Source organism: Lampetra fluviatilis, chromosome 63 (assembly GCF_964198595.1).
Source record: "Lampetra fluviatilis chromosome 63, kcLamFluv1.1, whole genome shotgun sequence".
Taxonomy (NCBI): domain Eukaryota; kingdom Metazoa; phylum Chordata; class Hyperoartia; order Petromyzontiformes; family Petromyzontidae; genus Lampetra; species Lampetra fluviatilis.
In genome coordinates, this window is record NC_136337.1 from 2125614 (window position 1) to 2150400 (window position 24787).

At 50.2% G+C, this 24787-nt stretch overlaps 1 protein-coding gene across 1 annotated transcript; it reads left to right on the forward strand.

Moving 5' to 3' along the window:
- Positions 1–852: 852 nt before the first annotated feature.
- LOC144951744 (uncharacterized) lies at positions 853–23374 on the forward strand. The gene is made up of 3 exons (XM_078882080.1): positions 853–920; positions 15268–15742; positions 19277–23374. Exons 2-3 carry the CDS (start codon positions 15272–15274, stop codon positions 20741–20743), a joined length of 1938 nt encoding a protein of 645 aa, XP_078738206.1. The 5' UTR covers positions 853–920; positions 15268–15271; the 3' UTR covers positions 20744–23374.
- Positions 23375–24787: the final 1413 nt, after the last annotated feature.

Below are 24787 nucleotides of genomic sequence, written 5' to 3' on the forward strand. Positions count from 1 at the left end.
TCTAGATGCCACTGGTTCTTCACGTTCTGCAGATGTAGATGCCACTGGTTCTTCACGTTCTGCAGATGTAGATACCACTGGTTCTTCACGTTCTGTAGATGTAGATGCTACTGGTTCTTCAGGTTCTGCAGATGTAGATGCCACTGGTTCTTCACGTTCTGTAGATGTAGATGCCACTGGTTCTTCGCGTTCTACAGATGTAGATGCCACTGGTTCTTCACGTTCTGTAGATGTAGATGCTACTGGTTCTTCACGTTCTGCAGATGTAGATGCCACTGGTTCTTCACGTTCTGCAGATGTAGATGCCACCACCGCCGTCAATTGCGTGGTGGTTAAACGTACGACTCTCGGTCCAAACAGGCCACTGGACATACGGGAAGGTTTGTTCGTATCTCTGAAAGTTCCTATTTTAAGTGTTCGTAAGTCGAAGAGTAGCTGTCTACTGCTCACACCAAGATATGGACAGAAGGACACGCCCCCTTTACACAAAACTCCGCCCCCTCACATCTCCCCCCCCGCCCCAACAAAACGAACGCAACCCATTGGCTAATCGAGCGTGCGAGGGTGGGGGGTGTGGAGAGAGGGGGGCGTGTTGTATGCAAATGTATTATGGACATTTATCCACCACATAAGCATCTGGGTGCGACGCGGAATTCTTATACATTGAGTGGGCGACGGCTGTGGGTTAGCGCACGCTCTAAGCAGTGCTGTGTGGTGTGTGTGTTGTTGAGTATGTGGGGTGTTGTGAGTGTGTGTGTGTGACGACCTGTCATCACGCAGCTAATCGATGCGATATCTAAGTGGTGATTGGCTCTTCGTCTGCCCTACAATATAACTATTAATATTTAACTTTACTATAAAAAAATCACATCCTGCGTCTGCTGGCATCTGGAAGCTGTGACCGGTGCGTCTGTCGTGACGTGAGTACAATTACTTATTATCGATCGTTAGTTTAGTGATGTCCTTCACTCCGCACCTCCGATGAGCACGGTTGGCTACGTACGGTGCGAAAGAAGTTCACCACACATATAATACATAGTCTCACCAAACAACCACAATTAACACCTTGCGAGTATCTCTTCATTGTTAATAGACTCACACAGAGACCCGTAGACTCACACAGAGACCATTAGACTCACACAGAGACCCATAGACTCACACAGAGATCCGTAGACTCACACAGAGACACATAGACTCACACAGAGACCCGTAGACTCACATAGAGACCCATAGACTCACACAGAGATCCGTAGACTCACACAGAGACCCATATACTCACACAGAAGAGACCCATAGACTCACACAGAGACCCATAGACATAGACTCACATAGAGACCCACATACTCACAGCGACCCATAGACTCACACAGAGACCCATAGACTGATACAGAGACCCATAGACTCACACAGAGACCCATAGACTCACACAGAGACCCATAGACTCACACAGAGACCCGTAGACTCACACAGAGACCCATAGACTCACACAGAGATCCGTAGACTCACACAGAGACACATAGACTCACACAGAGACCCGTAGACTCACATAGAGACCCATAGACTCACACAGAGATCCGTAGACTCACACAGAGACACATAGACTCACACAGAGATCCGTAGACTCACACAGAGACACATAGACTCACACAGAGATCCGTAGACTCACACAGAGACACATAGACTCACACAGAGACCCGTAGACTCACACAGAGACACATAGACTCACACAGAGATCCGTAGACTCACACAGAGACCCATAGACTCACACAGAGAAACAGACTTAAGAGACCCATAGACTCACACAGAAACCCATAGATTCACAAGGAGACCCATAGACTCACACAGAGATCCGTAGACTCACACAGAGACCCATAGACTCACACAGAGACACATAGACTCACACAGAGATCCGTAGACTCACACAGAGACCCATAGACTCACACAGAGGCACATAGACTCACACAGAGATCCGTAGACTCACACAGAGACACATAGACTCACACAGAGATCCGTAGACTCACACAGAGACACATAGACTCACACAGAGACACATAGACTCACACAGAGATCCGTAGACTCACACAGAGACCCATAGACTCACACAGAGATCCGTAGACTCACACAGAGACCCATAGACTCACACAGAGATCCGTAGACTCACACAGAGACCCATAGACTCACACAGAGACACATAGACTCACACAGAGATCCGTAGACTCACACAGAGACACATAGACTCACACAGAGATCCGTAGACTCACACAGAGACACATAGACTCACACAGAGATCCGTAGACTCACACAGAGACACATAGACTCACACAGAGATCCGTAGACTCACACAGAGATCCGTAGACTCACACAGAGACACATAGACTCACACAGAGACCCACAGACTCACACAGAGACCCATAGACTCACACAGAGACCCGTAGACTCACACAGAGATCCGTAGACTCACACAGAGACCCACAGACTCACACAGAGACCCATAGACTCACACAGAGACCCATAGACTCACACAGAGACTCATGGACTCACAAATACCCATAGACTCACACAGAGACCCGTAGATTCACACAGAAACCCATAGACTCACACAGAGACCCATAGACTCACACAGAGACCTATAGACTCGCACAGAGACCCATAGCCTCACACAGAGACCCATAGACTCACACAGAGACACAGACTCACACAGAGACCCGTAGACTCACACAGAGATCCGTAGACTCACACAGAGACCCATAGCCTCACACAGAGACCCATAGACTCACACGGAGACACAGACTCACACGGAGACACAGACTCACACATACTATCGTAAGTACGTGCACGTACTGTCGTAAGTACATTTTTATTTATATATTACCGTAAGTACATCCATGTATATAATTCGTACGTACATGTATATGTATTTACGGAAATAAGGGTATAATAGCTATCATAAGTACGTGTCTAATTAAATTAGCCTTCGTTCATCTTGTTGAAGTACATGTTAGAACTGTCGCAAGTACATTTAAGTTCATAAACTATCGTCGCAGTCACTTAAACGCCACAGATGTTGATGGGAAGTACGGGAAATAAATATTTCCTCTTGAGATAATACAAACTTTTTCTTTTAATAAAATCTCGTTTATAAACAAGATAGGGTTACTATTTCCTTCCCTCTGCTCACATTTCTATAGATACATAACAAAGACAAAGATCGCCCGTGTAGCCTGTAACAGACTGTTGGGGCAAGTGCTGTCAGTAGTAGCGAGCCGCAGCAGCGCCTTTTCACTGCACCAGGTATTAGTTTTGAGGCTGAGTCGACCTAGGGGAGGCCCAGGTCCGGTTCAGATAATCGTCACTGGGTGGTGGCCGTGAGCGGTAATCGAACTCGGATTCGTAGCGCAGTAGCGCGCTAACCGCTGCACCACCACTCCCCAAACATATATACAAGACAAAGACCCCCCGTATAGCCTTAACAGACTGTAGGGACAAGTGCTGTTAGCAAGCAGCACCTATGAAGGCCGGCACGGCACACGAGGGGGTGGGTGGCCAACACTACGCCTGGCCGCTTTTGTCTCCCCAGTGGCGATGTTTACCACACACCGCACCAGGTTCTCATTTGAGGCTGAGTGAACCTAGGGGAAGCCCAGCACCGGTTCAGATAATCGTCACTGGTGTTGCCGGTGAGCGGGAATCGAACCCGGGTCGCCAGGAATCGTAGCGTAGCGCTAACCGCTACACCACCGCTCCCCACATATATATACAAAGACAAAGATCCCCCGTATAGCCTTAACAGACTGTAGGGGCAAGTGCTGTTAGCGAGCACCTATGAAGGCCGGAACGGTACACGAGGGGGTGGGTGGCCAGCACCACGCCCGACCGCCTTTGTCTCCCCAGTGGCGATGTTTACACACCGCACCAGGTACTCATTTAAGGCTGAGTCGACCTAGGGGAGGCCCAGGACCGGTTCAGATAATCGTCACTGGTGTTAGCCGTGAGCGGGAATCGAACCCGGGTCGCCAGGTTCATAGCGCAGCGCGCTAACCACTACACCACCGCTCCCCACATATATATACATCCACACACACACAGACACACACGGTGACACACACACGCACACACACACTCACACACACAGTGACACACACACACACAGTGACACACACACTCACACACACAGTGACACACGCTCACACACGCTCACACACACTTACACACACAGTGACACTCACAGTGACACACACACACACACAGTGACACACACAGTGACACACACACTCACACACACACAGTGACACACACACGCTCACACACACACACAGTGACACACACACAGTGACACACACACACACTCACACACACAGTGACACACACACACACACACGCTCACACACACAGTGACACACACACAGTGACACACACTCACAGTTACACACACACACGCTCACACACACACACACTGATGCACACACAGTGACACACACACACAGTGACACACACACGCTCACACACACAGTGACACACATACACACAGTGACACACACACACACTCACACACACAGTGACACACACACACAGTGACACACACACACACGCTCACACACACAGTGACACACACAAAGTGACACACACACACACGCTCACACACACACTCACACACACAGTGACACACACACACACACAGTGACACTCACACACACACTCACACACACAGTGACACACACACACACTCACACACACAGTGACACACACACACAGTGACACACACACACAGTGACACACACACAGTGACACACACACACACGCTCACACACATACACACGCGCGCGTGGCACACGAGGGGGTGGTGTGTTCAGCCCCACGCCCGGCCGCCTTTGTCTCTCCCCAGCGGCCGATATCAGGCCAAGTCAACCTCGGGGAAGTCCAGAACCGATTCTGAACATCGCTATCATTGGACGTTGATGGCCATGGGCAGGAATCGAACTCGGGTCGCCGGGTTCATAGCGCAGCTTCCTAAATATCTCTCTAGGCGGTCCACCACATCCAGTATTCATCTCCTGCTGCGGCTGTAGCCACTCGAGTTATGTGTTCAGTCTTGTATCTGTAGTGTGCGTATTTAGTTTAAATCTACACGTTGATCTATTTACGGATACCCCATTAAATGGGTCTGGATGAGTATGGGTCTCTGTCAGTCTCTATGGGTCTCTATTAGTGTGGGTATCTGTGGGTCTATGATTCTGGATGAGTATGGGTCTCTGTGGGTCTCTATGAGTGTGGGTCTCTGTGGGTCTCTATTAGTGTGGGTATCTGTGGTCTATGAGTCTGGATGAGTGTGGGTCTCTATGGCTCTCTATGGGTCTCTATGAGTGTGGGTCTCTGTTGGTCTCTATGAGTATGGGTCTCTGTGGGTCTCTGTGGGTCTCTATGAGTGTGGTTATCTGTGGCTCTACGAGTCTGGATGAGTATGGGTCTCTATGGGTCTCTATTGGTGTGGGTCTCTGTGGGTCTATGAGTCTGGATGAGTATGGGTCTCTATGGGTCTCTGTGGGTCTCTATGAGTGTGGTTATCTGTGGGTCTATGAGTCTGGATGAGTATGGGTCTCTATGGGTCTCTATTAGTGTGGTTATCTGTGGGTCTATGAGTCTGGATGAGTATGGGTCTCTGTGGGTCTCTGTGGGTATCTGTGGGTCTATGGGTCTCTGTGGGTCTCTATGGGTCTATGAGTCTGGATGAGTATGGGTCTCTGTGGGTCTCTGTGGGTATCTGTGGGTCTATGGGTCTCTGTGGGTCTCTATGGGTCTATGAGTCTGGATGAGTATGGGTCTCTGTGGGTCTCTGTGGGTATCTGTGGGTCTATGGGTCTCTGTGGGTCTCTATGGGTCTATGAGTCTGGATGAGTATGGGTCTCTGTGGGTCTCTGTGGGTATCTGTGGGTCTATGGGTCTCTGTGGGTCTCTATGGGTCTATGAGTCTGGATGAGTATGGGTCTCTGTGGGTCTCTGTGGGTATCTGTGGGTCTATGGGTCTCTGTGGGTCTCTATGGGTCTATGAGTCTGGATGAGTATGGGTCTCTGTGGGTCTCTGTGGGTATCTGTGGGTCTATGGGTCTCTGTGGGTCTCTATGGGTCTATGAGTCTGGATGAGTATGGGTCTCTATGGGTATCTGTGGGTCTCTGTGGGTCTCTGAAGTGCTCGCTCGTCACCGTGGCGTGCACGATGACCACCACCACCACCACGTGACTTTTATTTCGTGTTGTGCGCGGTGCTTTTAGCGCCACAACGCGTGGATTTGTAGCGTTTATTGTTTTGCTGCTGACTTTGTGTATTTCACATCGGAATCGCATCCAGTGCTGTTGCTGCTGGCGGCAATAAAAGTTGTTTAAAAAGTTAAACGTCTATTCTTACCTATGGGTCTCTACGAGTATGGGTCTCTATGAGTCTTGTGAAACACGCATTTCTACAAACTCATAAGTTTCCACGTGTCGATGACGATGATAAGCCACTTCGTTGAGCTGTCATTTGTGGTGGCCCAGGTCGTTTCTGAAAACAGCTTCATCGCAGCCTCATTTGGGCATCATTTTGTAATATAATAATAGTTTAGTTTTAGAGGCGCATCACACACAGAGCTCCCCGTATACAACCATAGCAAACACCTTCAGTTATTCTTTAACAATACACAAGTTTGTCTGTTGCACATTTTGTCGTGACCACGACATTCATTCCATTTCGATTTAAAACTTTCGTGACTGCAGGGATTCATCTTCTTGGTTCTTTCGGTAAAGTCACGTAGAAGGGAAGTAATAAAATAATAAAAATAAAACATAATAAAATAATTCTCACGACGTTTCGGCCACAACGCAAGCAGCCGACCTCAGGTGAAGAACAGGTCCGTCGAGAAGACAGAGTCTCTGTCTTCGAACTCAGAGACTCTGTCGTCTCGACGGACCTGTTCTTCACCTGAGGACGGCTGCTTGCGTTGTGGCCGAAACGTCGTGAGAATTATTTTATTATGTTTTATTTTTTTTTATTAATTATTTCCCTTCTACGTGACTTTACCGAAAGAACCAAGAAGATTCATTCCATTGTGTGACCCCCCCCCCCCATTCGCTGCCGTATCTTAATCGATTATCTTTGCAATAAATTACGTTTAAGATTATTATATTTTTTAAACGTCTGACCGCAGCTGCCGCTAGGGGGCGAGCTGACTTCGATTCCCGCTCACGGCCGCAACCAACACCCAGTGGCGATTTATGTGAACCGGTCGTGGGCCTCCCCTACGTCGACTCAGCCTCAAATGAGTACCCGGCGCAGTGTGTAATAGGGAGAAACAACGACGGCCTGCGTGGTGCTGGCCACCCCCTCCCCCCCTCGTGTGCCACAGGCCTTCATAGGTACTGCTACTCATTAACAGCACTTGCCCCAATAGTCTGCGAAGGCTATGCGGGGGATCTTTGTCTGTATGTATGTGGCGAGCGGTGGTGCAGTGGTTAGTGCTGCACTGCGCTACAAACCCTGGTGGCCTGAGTTCGATTCCTCGTTCACCACCGAACCTGTTCCCTTGGGCTCGACTCAGCCTTAAGGTCGACTCAGCCTTAAAATCAATTAGAACCTGCTGCGGTGTGTAAAACATCAACATCCGGGGAGACAAAGGCGGCTAGGCGTGGTGTTGGCCACCCACCCTCCTGTGTGCCGTGTCGGCAATCATAGGTGCTCGCTAACAGCACTTGCCCCAATTTCATGTTAAAGGCGATACGAGGGATCTTTGTCTTTTGTATATTTAGTGTAATGTATACGCATACATACACGTGTGTGTGTGTATTGTGTATCATTGTAATGGCCATTGAACAAGGACGGTCACCGCAGCGCGTGCTTTCAGATGAGCACTCATTCATCCACTCACTCACTCACCCACTTACTTAACCACCCACTCAATCACTCACCCACTCACCCACTCACTCACCCACTCATTCACCCACTCACTCACTCACTCATTCATCCACTCACTTAACCACTCACTTAACCACCCATTCACCCACTCACTCACTCACCCACTTACTTAACCACCCACTCAATCACTCACCCACTCACTCACCCACTCATTCACCCACTCACTCACCCACTCACTTAACCACCCACTCAATCACTCACCCACTCAACCACTCACTCACTCACCCACTCACTTAACCACCCACTCACTCACTCACCCACCCACTCACCCACTCATTCACCCACTCACTCACCCACTCACTTAACCACCCACTCACTTAACCACCCACTCACCCACTCATTCACCCACTCACTCACTCACTTAACCACCCACTCAATCACTCACCCACTCAACCACTTACTCACTCACCCACTCACTTAACCACCCATTCACCCACTCACTCACTCACCCACTTACTTAACCACCCACTCAATCACTCACCCACTCACCCACTCACTCACCCAATCATTCACCCACTCACTCACCCACTCACTTAACCACCCACTCAATCACTCACCCACTCAACCACTCACTCACTCACCCACTGACTGAACCACCCACTCACTCACTCACCCACCCACTCATTCACCCACTCACTCACCCACTCACTTAACCACCCACTCAATCACTCACCCACCCACTCACCCACTCATTCACCCACTCACTCACCCACTCACTTAACCACCCACTCACCCACTCATTCACCCACTCACTCACTCACTTAACCACCCACTCAATCACTCACCCACTCAACCACTCACTCACTCACCCACTCACTTAACCACCCACTCACTCACCAACTCACTCACCCACTCATTCACCCACTCATTCATCCACTCACTTAATCACCCACTCACTTAACCACCCACTCACTTAACCACCCACTCACTCACTCACCCACTCACTCACCCACTCATTCACCCACTCACTCACCCACTCACTTAACCACCCACTCAATCACTCAACCACTCAACCACTCACTCACTCACCCACTCACTTAACCACCCACTCACTCACTCACCCACTCACTCACCCACTCATTCACCCACTCATTCATCCACTCACTTAACCACCCACTCACTTAACCACCCACTCACTTAACCACCCACTCACTCACCCACTCATTCACCCACTCACTCACCCACTCACTTAACCACCCACTCAATCACTCACCCACTCAATCACTCACCCACTCAACCACTCACTCACTCACCCACTCACTTAACCACCCACTCACTCACTCATCCACTCACTCACCCACTCATTCACCCACTCACTCACCCACTCACTTAACCACCCACTCAATCATTCACTCACCCACTCATTCACCCACTCACTCACCCACTCACTTAACCACCCACTCAATCACTCAACCACTCAACCACTCACTCACTCACCCACTGACTGAACCACCCACTCACTCACTCACCCACCCACTCATTCACCCACTCACTCACCCACTCACTTAACCACCCACTCAATCACTCACCCACTCACTCACCCACTCATTCACCCACTCACTCACCCACTCACTTAACCACCCACTCAATCACTCACCCACTCAACCACTCACTCACTCACCCACTGACTGAACCACCCACTCACTCACTCACCCACCCACTCACCCACTCATTCACCCACTCACTCACCCACTCACCTAACCACCCACTCACTTAACCACCCACTCACCCACTCATTCACCCACTCACTCACTCACTCACTTAACCACCCACTCAATCACTCACCCACTCAACCACTCACTCACTCACCCACTCACTTAACCACCCACTCACTCACCCACTCACTCACCCACTCATTCACCCACTCATTCATCCACTCACTTAATCACCCACTCACTTAACCACCCACTCACTTAACCACCCACTCACTCACTCACCCACTCACTCACCCACTCATTCACCCACTCACTCACCCACTCACTTAACCATCCACTCACTCACTCACCCACTCATTCACCCACTCACTCACCCACTCACTTAACCACCCACTCAATCACTCACCCACTCAATCACTCACCCACTCAACCACTCACTCACCCACTCACTTAACCACCCACTCACTCACTCATCCACTCACTCACCCACTCATTCACCCACTCACTCACCCACTCACTTAACCACCCACTCAATAATTCACTCACCCACTCATTCACCCACTCACTCACCCACTCACATAACCACCCACTCAATCACTCACTCACTTACCCACTCACTAACTCAACCACTCACTCACCCACTCAATCACCCACTCACTCACCCACTCACTTAACCACCCACTCAATCATTCACTCACCCACTCATTCACCCACTCACTCACCCACTCACTTAACCACCCACTCAATCACTCACCTACTCAACCACTCACTCACTCACCCACTGACTGAACCACCCACTCACTCACTCACCCACCCACTCACCCACTCATTCACCCACTCACTCACCCACTCACCTAACCACCCACTCACTTAACCACCCACTCACCCACTCATTCACCCACTCACTCACTCACTCACTTAACCACCCACTCAATCACTCACCCACTCAACCACTCACTCACTCACCCACTCACTTAACCACCCACTCACTCACCCACTCACTCACCCACTCATTCACCCACTCATTCATCCACTCACTTAATCACCCACTCACTTAACCACCCACTCACTTAACCACCCACTCACTCACTCACCCACTCACTCACCCACTCATTCACCCACTCACTCACCCACTCACTTAACCATCCACTCACTCACTCACCCACTCATTCACCCACTCACTCACCCACTCACTTAACCACCCACTCAATCACTCACCCACTCAATCACTCACCCACTCAACCACTCACTCACCCACTCACTTAACCACCCACTCACTCACTCATCCACTCACTCACCCACTCATTCACCCACTCACTCACCCACTCACTTAACCACCCACTCAATAATTCACTCACCCACTCATTCACCCACTCACTCACCCACTCACATAACCACCCACTCAATCACTCACTCACTTACCCACTCACTCACTCAACCACTCACTCACCCACTCATTCACCCACTCACTCACCCACTCACTTAACCACCCACTCAATCATTCACTCACCCACTCATTCACCCACTCACTCACCCACTCACTTAACCACCCACTCATTCACCCACTCACTCACCCACTCACTTAACCACCCACTCAATCACTCACTCACTTACCCACTCACTCACCCTGTATTCTTGTTCATGTTTTTTGTTTGTTGCGGTTGCACCCGATTCAAGAGCCGAATGGCTCACAGGGCTATACCAAATACATGAAACTGAAACCCATTGACTCAAACACTCACTCGATCACTCACTCACGCACTCACTCACGCACTCACTCACGCACTCACTCACGCATTCACTCACTCACGCACTTACTCACTCACACACGCACTCACTCACTCACGCACTCACTCACGCACTCACTCACGCACTCACGCACTCACTCACTCACTCACGCACTCACTCACTCACGCACTCACTCACTCACGCACTCACTCACTCACGCACTCACGCACTCACGCACTCACTCACTCACGCACTCACTCACTCACTCACTCACGCACTCACGCACTCACTCACTCACGCACTCACTCACTCACGCACTCACTCACTCACTCACGCACTCACGCACTCACGCACTCACTCACTCACGCACTCACTCACTCAATCACGCACTCACTCACGCACTCACTCACGCACTCACTCACTCACTCACGCTCTCACTCACTCACTCACGCACTCACTCACTCGCTCACGCACTCACGCACTCACTCGCTCACGCGCTCACTCGCTCACTCGCTCACGCGCTCACGCGCTCACTCGCTCACTCGCGCACTCGCTCACTCGCTCACGCGCTCACTCGCGCACTCGCGCACTCGCGCACTCACTCACTCACTCACGCACTCACTCACTCACGCACTCACTCACTCACGCACTCACTCGCTCACGCGCTCACTCGCTCACGCGCTAACTCGCTCACGCGCTCACTCGCTCACTCGCTCACGCGCTCACGCGCTCACTCGCTCACTCGCGCACTCGCTCACTCGCTCACGCGCTCACTCGCGCACTCGCGCACTCGCGCACTCACTCACTCACTCACGCACTCACTCACTCACGCACTCACTCACTCACGCACTCACTCACTCACGCACTCACTCACTCACGCACTCACGCACTCACGCACTCACTCACTCACGCACTCACTCACTCACGCACTCACGCACTCACTCACTCACGCACTCACTCACTCACTCACGCACTCACTCACTCACGCACTCACGCACTCACGCACTCACTCACTCACGCACTCACTCACTCAATCACGCACTCACTCAATCACGCACTCACTCAATCACGCACTCACTCACGCACTCACTCACGCACTCGCTCACTCGCTCACGCGCTCACTCGCGCACTCGCGCACTCGCGCACTCGCGCACGCGCTCACTCGCTCACGCGCGCACTCGCGCACTCGCGCACTCGCGCACTCGCGCACTCGCGCACTCGCGCACTCGCGCACTCGCGCACTCGCGCACTCGCGCACTCGCGCACTCGCGCACTCGCGCACTCGCGCACTCGCGCACTCGCGCACTCGCGCACTCGCGCACTCGCGCACTCGCGCACTCGCGCACTCGCGCACTCGCGCACTCGCGCACTCGCGCACTCGCTCGCGCGCTCACTCGCTCGCGCGCTCACTCGCTCGCGCACTCACCCGCTCACTCAAGCACCCACTCACTCAATCACCCACTCAATCACCCACTCAATCACCCACTCAATCACCCACTCAATCACCCACTCAATCAATCACCCACTCACTCAATCACCCACCCACTCACGCACTAACTCAATAACTCACTCGTTCAATCACCCACTTACTCAATCAATCACCCACTCACCCACTGACCCACCACTCAATCACCCACTCACTCAATCACCCACTCACCCACCCACTCACCCACTCACTCACTCACCCACCCACTCACCCACTCACTCACCCACTCACTCAATCACCCACTCAATCACCCACTCAATCAATCACCCACTCACTCAATCACCCACCCACTCACGCACTAACTCAATAACCCACTCGTTCAATCACCCACTTACTCAATCAATCACCCACTCACCCACTGACCCACCACTCAATCACCCACTCACTCAATCACCCACTCACCCACCCACTCACCCACTCACTCACTCACCCACCCACTCACTCACCCACTCACTCACTCACCCACTCACTCACCCACTCACTCACCCACTCACTCACCCACTCACTCACCCACTCACTCACCCACTCACTCAATCACCCCTCACTCTTCCACCCACGCAACTCACATGCTGGTGATGATTTTAATTGGCCATTGAGAATCCCCGGACGAACTGCATGTGCTAAGCACAAAGGACTGACCAAGCAGACCTCTTAGGGCACACTATGAAACTTGCTGATAGTTGTTGTTGTTATTGTCATCATTCGTTACAAAGGGAAACCGGTGGCGAATGCGTTGCATATGAGCAAAAACTGATCCAACACTGTGTCCGTCCAGTGCTTGCCACAAACGAACCACAACACCACGTTGCTGATCTCATCAGCAAGGAGCGATAAAACCACCATCACGCGAACTCCGCTCATCCTCACAGCAGCGGTTTTTGGCCCAACTATCGAGCAAAGATGGTCACCGCATCGCGCAGAACTTTCAAATGCGCTTCTACGACCGTCTGGAACGCTCTTCCTTGCGATGTTAGGAAGCCGCTAGAGCTATGCACTTTCAATTCTCAATTGAAAACTCGTTTTTTTAACTGCTTATTGTTGTGTTTAGTTCGTTGTCCTTACCCCCGCACCTCCAATAACCAAGTTTGCCCACGGACAGTGGTGCCAAAGCAGTTCTACATACACACGTACATTCCGTTCTCCTGTAACGCATGTTTTCAGAACGCGAATTGGAGGTATAACGTGACGGACGTTTCCGGGAACGCATGTCTTTTTTGATGGCACGGGTGCTAATTGGATTGAGTGAACATAACTACGTACTTAATTCTAGATTTGAAGCTTTCGTGACTGCAAGGATTCATCCTCTTAGGTTTTTTCGGTAAAGTCACGTAGGTAAAAATTTAAATTAAAAGTGAATAAAAGTAATAATGGAAATAAAATAATAAATCACGACGTTTCGGAGGCAACACAAGTCTCCGTCATCAGGTGGGACCGTCACACCTGTGATTTATTATTTTATTTTGTTTCCACTATTACTTTTATTAACTTTTAATTTTATTTCTTACCTACGTGACTTTACCGAAAAAACATAAGAGTATAACTACGTACGCAGAGCGAGTAGGAATAAGCAGTGGTTGTAATGGGGCGTAGCATCATCATCATCATCAATGCACGAGGCATTGGGATGCTGCTGGATCCTGCTTCTAGATTGCTAACCCACGCGCCATCAGCCTAGTTGTGTTCAGCCCTGCGTTACGCATCATCTCACGTGTGTGTGTGTATGTGTGTATCGTGGACTTGTGCTTTATTCCCCACCTACATAATTACATTATTTATTATTACGCAATTTTAACTACCACCACCACCAGGGCAATATAGAACAGACTTGCGCTTCCCCCCTATATTATAGACTCGCTTTACTACCCGGCTTCGCCCGGGACTTGGATTCACCACGCCCGGCCGCCTTTGTCTCCCCAGTGGCGATGTTCACACAGCACAGCAGTTACTCGTTTGAGGCTGAGTCGACCTAGGGGAGGGCCCAGGACCGGTTCAAATAATCGTCACCGGTGGTGGCCGTGAGTGGGAATCGAACTCGGCTCGCCGGGTTCGTAGCGCGGCGCACTAACCACTACACTACAACGCGTCACGCTTCCACGTGCGCGGGTCACGTGACAGATGTGACGTCACAGCTCACTTGCCGTGCAAAAAAAGATGCATTATTGAACTCCCCCCCCCCCCCCAAAAAAAATACTAAAATGTATTTTTATAATTTGTGCATGGTGTACTATCTGGAAAGTACCCACATGGCAAATTTCAAGTTTGTTGCATGTCGGGAAGCACGCTGAACATTTTGAACAGACCCACATAATCACAAATTTCCCTTTTATATATAGAGATGATTTGTTATGCCACCACCAGCGTTATAGAACACACGGACTGTGTAATTGACCGTGGCCCATCCGCAATGTGCATGTCTTGTTACGTGTATATATTTGTTCTTGTTGTTGTTATACCAGGACCATGTCTACGATGCAGGCCAGATTCCCACCCACGAACGTAGCCTCCTCCCCACACGTGGTCTGCCCTGGTGCGGTTCAATGCTCCGGCGTTCTGTCAAGGCAATACGGAGCTTACCAACAGCACCAGCAGCACCAGCAACAACATCAACAACATCAACAGCATCCTCAAAGCCTCCTGCTGCATCACCACCACCACCAGCAGCAACACCATCAACAGCAGCAGCAGCAGCAGCAGCAGGAGCTTCATCAGCTTCATCAGCAGCAGCAGCAGCAGCACAAAGATCTGGTGAAGCCCCCGTACAGCTACATAGCCCTGATCGCGATGGCCATCCAGAACTCGGCGGAGGGGCGGGCGACCCTGAGCGCCATCTACCAGTTCATAGCGGGGCGCTTCCCTTTCTACCGCGAGAACAAGCAGGGCTGGCAGAACTCCATCCGACACAACCTCAGCCTCAACGAGTGCTTCGTCAAGGTACGTGCACGTACGTACGTGTCTGTGTGTGTGTGTGTGCACTTGGCCTGGCACAAGCGTCGTGGTGACGTCACCGCCACTTAGTGGCGAATGGCGGTTGTTGTTGTTGTTGTTGTGTACGTGGCGCAGCGGTTAGCGCTCCGCTGCGCTATGAACCCGGCGACACGGGTTCGATTGCCGCTCACTGCCAACATCAGTGACGATTATCTGAACCGGTCCCGGGCCTCCCCTAGGTCGACTCAGCCTCAGATGAGTACCTGGTGCGGTGCGTAAACATTGCCACTAGGGAGACAAAGGCGGTGGGGCGTGGTGCTGGCCACCCACCCCCTCGTGTGCCGTTCCGGCCTTCATAGGTGCTCGCTAACAGCACTTGCCCCTACAGTCTGTTAAGGCTATACAGGGGATCTTTGTCTTTGTCTTTGTATGCACGTAAATGTATGTTGAACTTATTTCGCACCACCCTACGTAGAAGCCAACCGTGTTAATCGGAGGTCTGTGGATCTCTGTGCGAGTCTATGGGTCTCTGTGTGGTGAGTCTATGGGTCTCTGTGTTAGTGTATGGGTACTCTATGTGAGTCTATGGGTCTCTGTGTGGTAAGTCTATGGGTCTCTATGCGTCTGTGGGTCTCTGTGTTAGTGTATGGGTACTCTATGTGAGTCTATGTGTCTCTATGTGAGTCTATGTATGTTGAACTTCTTTCACAATATGTAGCCAATAGTGCTAATCAGAGGTGCGGTGAAAGGACAGCAAACTAAACAAAACAAGCAGTTTTAAAAAATGCGTTTGTCAATCTAGATGATGATCTAAAAGTGCATCATAGCTCCATAGTGGCTTCATAATATCGGAAGGAAGTGTGTTCCAAATGGCCATAGAAGCGCATCTGAAAGCGCCGCGCGATGCGGTGACCATTTTCATTCGATGGTTAGCCAAAATCCGCCGCTGCGTCGATCGCGTGATGATGGTTTATGTTCCTTGACGAGATCAGTGAGGTATTGTGGTTAATTTGGGGCATGCACTTGATGTGTAATGAGCGCGACCGAATCATGTATTTGTCCAGCAACCAGAAGCAACCGACAAGGCTCGATTTTCTTGGTTCTTTCGGTAAAGTCACGTGGAAGGGAAATAATAAAATAATAAGAAATGAAACAGAGACGCCGCGACTCTAAGGTGCTCTTTTCCTCCCACCCAGCTTAAATACAGTACGCTGCCAAGCTTGGCGGTGTTCATTGGAGCGCTGTCTTTCCGACAGCTCTGTTTCTTCACCTGAGGACGGCTGCTTGTATTGTGGCCGAAACGTCGTGAGAATTTTATTTTATTTATTTTTATTATTTTATTATTTCCCTTCTACTTGACTTTACCGAAAGAACCAAGACGATGAATCCCTGCAGTCACGAAAGCTTTAAATCGAAAAAGGCTCGATTATTGAGTTGTAATCATCGCGGTTTGTCGACGATATGCTACACACCACCACAATGTTGGCCATGTCACGACTCAATAGTGGTCAAGTGTGTCGTAGAGCCCTGATATGATCAAATGACATGTTCTGGTCGAGTATGGTGCCGGGGCTCTTTAAATAAGTAGAGAACTGAATCCTGGAGTCCGCGACCACCACACCCGATCCTCCCACAATCTGTTTTTTGCCTGAGCCCGAGTGCCAAAGAGCAGAACCTCCAATGTTTCTGGATTAAGCAGCATTTCTTTTCGTGCAAAGCGCACGTGTGCCACTCGCGTGCAATCTTAGCGGTTACTGAGGCTCTCCATAGCTAACCTTGACTTCACTGCGGAGTACACTTGTGGTATCATCAGTATATTGATGGAACTTGATGTGATGCGATGAGAAGACATCGGCCAAGGGCCCGACTACGGACCCCCGTGGTACGCCGACTAGCTTGACGAACTGTCATCAACCATGTAGGTGCGACTCAATCCACCCCAATGCCATGCCCGATACACCGAACCTTGACCTTAGCCGCCCGATAAGTATCTTGTGGTGAATGGTGTCGAAGGGGCTGGGAGATTGAGGCCAACCAAGATTGCGTCACCCCGGTTATCCGTGATCTTGTGGAGGCCATCAGTGATCTTTAGTAGAGCCCTCTCAGTGTTGTGGAACTTCCGGTACGCTTCTAGATTTGAAGCTTTCGTGACTGCAAGGATTCATATTCTTAGGTTTTTTCGGTAAAGTCACGTAGGTAAAAAAATTTAATTTAAATTAATAAAAGTAAAATAAAATAAAACAATAAAAATCACGACGTTTCGGAGGCAACACAAGCAAGCGGGCTGTGACGGTTCCACCTGAAGACGGAAGCTTGTGTTGCCTCCGAAACGTCGTGATTTTTATTATTTTATTTTTATTTTATTAATTTTAATTGAATTTTTTTACCTACGTGACTTTTCCGGTACGCTGACTACAACGAATTAGATCTGCCTGTCGCAGCGACGTGGGGAAGTGACCGTTTCAGACGCATGCACTCCATGACCTTTGAAATCGCACTCAGGTTTGCGATCGGGCGATCGTTTGCGGGGTCACTGTGGCTCAAGCCAACTTTCTTCAGCAGCGGTGTTGCCTGCGCCATGTTGAACCGGTCTGGGTAACAGCCCCTCGCTGAATAAAAAAATTTCCAGGTGGACAATCAGCAGCGTGAGCACCGTTTGAGCACGGTTTGAGATGCGACGTGTAGATGTAGTCGGGCAGCGATGTCTTACTTGGCAGCCGTGCGATGAACATTGACACTAGATTTGAAGCTTTCGTGTCTGCAAGGATTCATATTCTTAGGTTTTTTCGGTAAAGTCACGTAGGTAAAACATCAAAATTAATAAAAATAAAATAAAAATCACGACGTTTCGGAGGCAACACATGACGGAGACTTGTGTTGCCTCCGAAACGTCGTGATTTTTATTTTATTTTATTTTTATTAATTTTGATGTTTTAACTACGTAACTTTACCGAAAACACCTAAGAATATGAACATTGACACCTCTGCCACCAACATTGGTACCGGGGTCTTGGAGTTTTGCATTGGCTCCAGGTCGGTCAAACTCAGACGGCAGACCGGGAGAATGCATTGTCTTCCAGTTAAACACACTGCCATCTCGATCGTCAACATTTATTGGCGAAGAACGTCACAAGTACTGTGCACAGACCATGTTGACTGGCTAATGGGTGTTTGGTGTGTAGCAGGACCCATCATGACATGCCACAGAGCTACGGGGGTCGCGAACCGACTCATTGACACGCAAAGCACAGAACGAACTGCTCGACTCAATAATGAGTCAGTTGGCACATCTGCAGGCGGCTCTGCAAGCGAGGAGCTGTACAGTCTCGAAGCCAGTTTTCTTCCAAAGACGCGTCCAGCCTCCGCCGTGTCTGCTTCGCAGCGATCGCCCGGGTGACAGCCGGTCACTGCGCACTTTCCCCATTATCTTTGTGCTTGTTGTTCGGATGGGCACTCGCACACACATACCCATAACTCACACACACACACTTCCCACACACACTCACACGGCCTGCCTGTCTGCCTTCTCCAATCTGCCAGGTGGCACGAGACGATCGCCGGCCTGGCAAGGGCAGCTTCTGGACGCTGGACCCGGACTCGCACAGCATGTTCGAGAACGGCAGCTTCCTGCGACGGAGGAGGAGGTTCAAGCGGAAGCGGCGGGCTGGTGGTGATGGTGGTGGTGATGGTGGTGATGGTGGTGGTGATGGCGGTGATGGTGGTGGAGGATTCAACGTGATGGATCATCGTTACACCGATGAGGAGGCCTCAGAATTGAAGCTCGCCCGGGCCTCAGTGGGGACTGCTGGTGGCCCGGATCGTCCGCTGTCATCGTGGTCATCATCATCATCATCCTCCTCCTCCACCTCGTTGTTATTGTCGTCGGCGTCTCCATCATCGTCATCAGCATCGTCAGCGTCATCAGCAGCGTCGTCATCGGCTTCGCTCGCTGTGCGCGAGCTCTCGCCACAGATGGCGACGACGACGATGGTGGCGCTGCTCGTGCCCAAAGTTGAGAGCCCTGACAGCGTCAACCTGAGCAGCGGTAGCAGCAGCAGCAGCAGCAGCAGCCGCGGCGGCGGTGGTGGTGTTTGTGGTGGTGTTTGTGGTGTTGTTTGTGGTAGTGGTGTTTGTGGTAGTGGTGTTTGTGATGGTCGTGGTGGTGGTGGTGGTGACAGCCTGAGACGAGAAGCAAGCCCCAGGAGTGCGGTGTCGACGTTTCCAATGCCGTCCACAAACTCGAAGCTTCACACGGGCGTCCCGTCACGTGGCCCGCATGGACACCACGTGGGTGGTGGTGGAGATGTTGTTGGAGTACGAGGAGGTGCTGGAGGATATGGAGTAGGTTGTGGCGATGGCCGTGACGACCGCATGCCCCTAAGATATCAGCAGGCCCATGGGATGCTGCCTGCCTATGATGGTATGCGGGACCAGCAGAGTGGATTGTACCTGGGCGGAGAGGGGAGTGAACAGCAGCAGCGACATCAACAGCAGCTGCGCGTGGAGGAGCAAGGGGTTGAAAGAGCATCGCTCGAATGCTCGCCGCAGATTCAAGGCGTCATCAATCTGAGCACCGGTCATAACCACCACCAACATCAACAACGTCATCATCACCATCAGCTGCAGTTCCACCACCACCACCATCAGCAAGATCAGCAGCAGGCTGATGGACAGCCTCAAGTCACAGCTGACGAGATGTCAGTTGATGAAGAAACCTGCTCACGATTATCTCTTTGGTATCAACACCACAACCACAACAACCACCACCACCATAACAGTCACCAGCACCATCACCAGCTGCAGCAGCAGCAAGAGTTGTCCACGTATGGCGTGAACATAAATTCTGACCACCATCATCAGCATCAGCTGTTGAGCGTTCGAAGCCATGCTGACAAGACACTTGGATTCCCGTACGCCGCTGCTGATGGCTCTGACAACTATCGCGTGGCGTTCAGATCAACGCCTGCTACATATCGGTCGTTTGCTTGCGACGTGAATAAGTACTGACGGTGGCTGGAGTCGCATCGGGTTTTATGGTTGAGCATGCAAGGACTTGCGTGTGGGTCTCTGTATGAATCGATGGGTCTCTCTGTGAGTGAGTCTATGTGTCTCTGTGTGCGTCTACGGGTCTCTGTGCGAGTCCGGTCTCAGTGTGAGTCTATGGATCTCTGTGTGAGTCTGTGGGTCTCTATGTGAGTATATGGGTCTCTATGTGAGTCTATGGGTCTCTGTGTGAGTCTGCGGGTCTCTGTGTGAGTCTATGCGTCTCTATGCGAGCGTATGAGTCTCTGTGTGGGTCTATGGTCTCTGTATGAGTCTATGGGTCTGGGGTGTGTGGGTAGGTGTTGGTGTTCGAGACAGCAAGCCTGGGGTGTTGGGGTCGACTTGAGGGTTTCTGGGTAACACCGCATTGCATTGTTCAGTGGGGCATCAGGAAGTGGAGTGGTGACTACTCCGGGTCCTCTTGACCTCGGCTGTGACACAGAACGTTCAATGTCTGGCGCATACGTTTTCTATATACAGGGACTCTTCTACTTATGAACACCCGACTTACGAACTTTCAGAGATACGAAAAAAAGCCGCCTGTATATCCAGTTGCCTGTTCGGACCGAGACTCATAAGTTCAAAATCCACGCACTAGATTGCGGTGGTGGCATCTACATCTGCAGAACGTGAAGAATCGGTGGCATCTACAGCTACAGGAGATTATACAACGCTTAAAGCCATTCCCCGTGTTTAGTGTACACGCCGTACAACGCGTTTGGACTGACAAATAAATCGACTTACGACCAAATCGACTTACGAACAGACCCTTTGGAATCTTACTCGTTCGTAAGTAGAGGAGTCTCTGTAAACGCCCTGCGATGCGAGGGCGCAATCGGGGCACCACGGTGGCTAGGAGATGTTAACTACCTCGCCTGGTATACAGGAGGTCGTGGGTTCGATCCCAACCCTGACGATGCCTGCTTGTATATGTTTAGAGTCTGCGTCTCTCTCTCTCGCCCCGTGGTAGCGTAGATTTTTCTCCAGGTCCTCCGGTTTTTCTCCTCCACATTTAGAATCACGTGTTTAGATATTAATTCATTGGGCCATCATTTGTGATAGACAGATTCGCTTATAAAAAAAAGGAGCTACATTGCTCAGTAAGCCTTACCTGGTAAAAGAAATAAAAGTTTAGTTTAGTTTTAGCTTATGTTCTCGAGTTTTATAGTTATACATTGTGGGGTCGAAAATGCCACTGTTCTCGCATTAAAAATCTTCTTACTTTGCTTTACCGAATAGAAAAAAAGTAATACAATGCTGTATCTTTAACTGCACATGTTATCATTCACAAACCTGCAAGGCAAATACAAAGATCCCTGGATAGCCTTTATAAGACTGTTGGGGCAAGTGCTGTTAGTGAGCACCTATGAAGACCGGCACTGTGGCACACCACGCCCGGCCGCCTTTGTATCCACATATCAGGCCGAGTCGATCTAGGGGAGGTCCAGGACCGGTTCAGATATTTGACGTCAGTATTTGTCGGCCGTGAGTGGGTATTGAAGTCGGATCTCTGCCGGGTTTGTAGGGGAGTGAGCTAACCGCTGGCCCACCGCTCCCCACACACACATGCTCATTTGCGATTAGAACGGTTGGCTACGTACGGTGCAAAAGAAGTTCAACATGTTCGCATACACAGACTCACTCAGAGATCCATAGACTCACACAGAGACACATAGACCCATCACACAGACCCATAGACTCACACAGAGACACATAGACTCACTCAGAGATCCATAGACTCACACAGAGACACATAGACCCATCACACAGACCCATAGACTCACACAGAGACACATAGACTCACATAGAGATCCATAGACTCACACAGAGACCCATAGACTGACATATAGACCCATAGACTCATACCGAAACCCACAGACTCACACAGAGACCCATAGACTCCTCACACAGCCGCGTAGACTCACACAGATCCATGGACCCACACAGAGACCCATAGACTCAACACACAGAGACCAATAGACTCACACAAAGATCCATAGACTTGCCATAGAGAGACCCTAGACTCACCAAACATAGAACCATAGACTCACAAAGATATCCATAGACTCATAGAGACCCATGGACTCACAAATACCCATAGACTCACACATACTGTCGTAAGCACGTGTACGTACTTTCGTAAGTACGTTTGCATTTATGTATTACCGTAAGTACATCCATGTATAGATTCACACAGAGATCTATTGACTCCTCACATAGAGACCCATAGACTCACACAGAGACCCATAGACTCACACAGAGACCCACAGACTCACACAGAGACCCACAGACTCACACAGAGACCCATAGACTCACACAGAGACCCATAGACTCACACAGAGACCCATAGACTCACACAGAGACCCATAGACTCACACAGAGACCCATAGACTCACACAGAGACCCATAGACTCACACAGAGACCCATAGACTCAGACAGAGACCCATTTTTTCAGAACTGCTTGTTTGTGTTGTGTTTAGTTTGTTGTCCTTCCCCCGTACCTCAGATGAGCGTTGTTAGCTACGTACGGCCCAGAATAAGTTGAACACACACATACCACAGCCTTAATCTTGCAACTACATTCATGTGTAGAAAGTGCCATTTTTATAAAGTATTACAATAGCACGAACGATATTTTTCTAAAAACATTTTATATTAAGAAACGTTTGCTGTTGACAGTGTTGTTACAGGTATAAAATATGAGCGCCGTCGGTAAATACATTTGCTATTGCTGTACGATATCGAAGGGTGTTGAAAAAAACATTGATTAGAATTGCACAAAATACGTAGAATATATATTCTCCAGGTGTACATAACGAACGCATCCACGATTTAAAATCGCATTGTACAGACAAAATAAACGGCTTCTCTTCAACCCTCTTTGGTTCTTTCTGTTAAAGTCACGTAGATAGAAAATGTATCGATCGCGACGTCTCGATCGCAACACAAGCAGTCGTCATCAGGAGAAAGAGATGCTTGAGGTGGGCAGAGCTAGAGATGGGATTTGCATGTAAATGTAAGAGATTAGGATGTCAATGTGAGACGGCTCCAGCAACCGGGGGCTGTGCCAAAGAGATGATTAGCATGTCAATGTCAGAGAAGAAACGGAAATAGCAACTACGAGGAGAGACACACATGGAGAGAGACACATATGGAGAGAGAGACACACAAAGAGACACCGAACCTCCGAGCAAAGGCTGCGGTAAGCCTCCTCATTCTCCGACGTGGGATGCTGTAGCCGATGAGAGTGGGCCTGTCGCTTTTTCTCAGCCAGCTTGAACACCTCCTCTGTCAGCCAGGTTCTCTGGGGAGGTCTGGACCGTGTACCCAAAGTAGCCATTGCAGCTGCATGAGCCACAGTCCTAAATCTCGCCCATTTCCCCTCGACATCAGGAGTGAGGGACAATGCCAATCCCAGCCGCAAGCGATGATTACATTCTCGCTTGCAACTTTCATCAGCTAGCCGAGACCATGCCACTAAGGGTTTGAATGGGGTCCTGGGTGTAAACCCACCACTGGAGTTGAAGAATGGCAGGCGCATCTTACAGATGACTAGTCGATGGTCAGTTCTGTCACTATGTAGTCCAGCAGATGTTTTTGCTTGGACCCGGCATGCATCCATGATGTTGTGTGGATGGAACAGAGTGTTGGTAATTACAAGCCCATGGCTGCACAAAATCTAGCAGCCTCCTGCCGTTGTTATTGAGCTGATCTGGCCAATGCCTTCCAATCACTCCAGACCAGGTGCCAGCATCATGACCAACTCGGGAATTGAAGTCACCCAACAAGATGACTCTATCCCCCGGGGCCACTTTAGCCAGCACCTATGATAGGAGGTCATAGAAGGCATCTGACTCATCGGCCTTGCCTGCATCCCTCGACAGATGTACGTCTTAAATGGGGGCATAATTAACCATGAGAGACACACAGAGAGACACAGAGAGAGAGACACACACCGATAGAGACAGAGAGAGGCACACACATAGAGAGACCTACACAGAGAGATA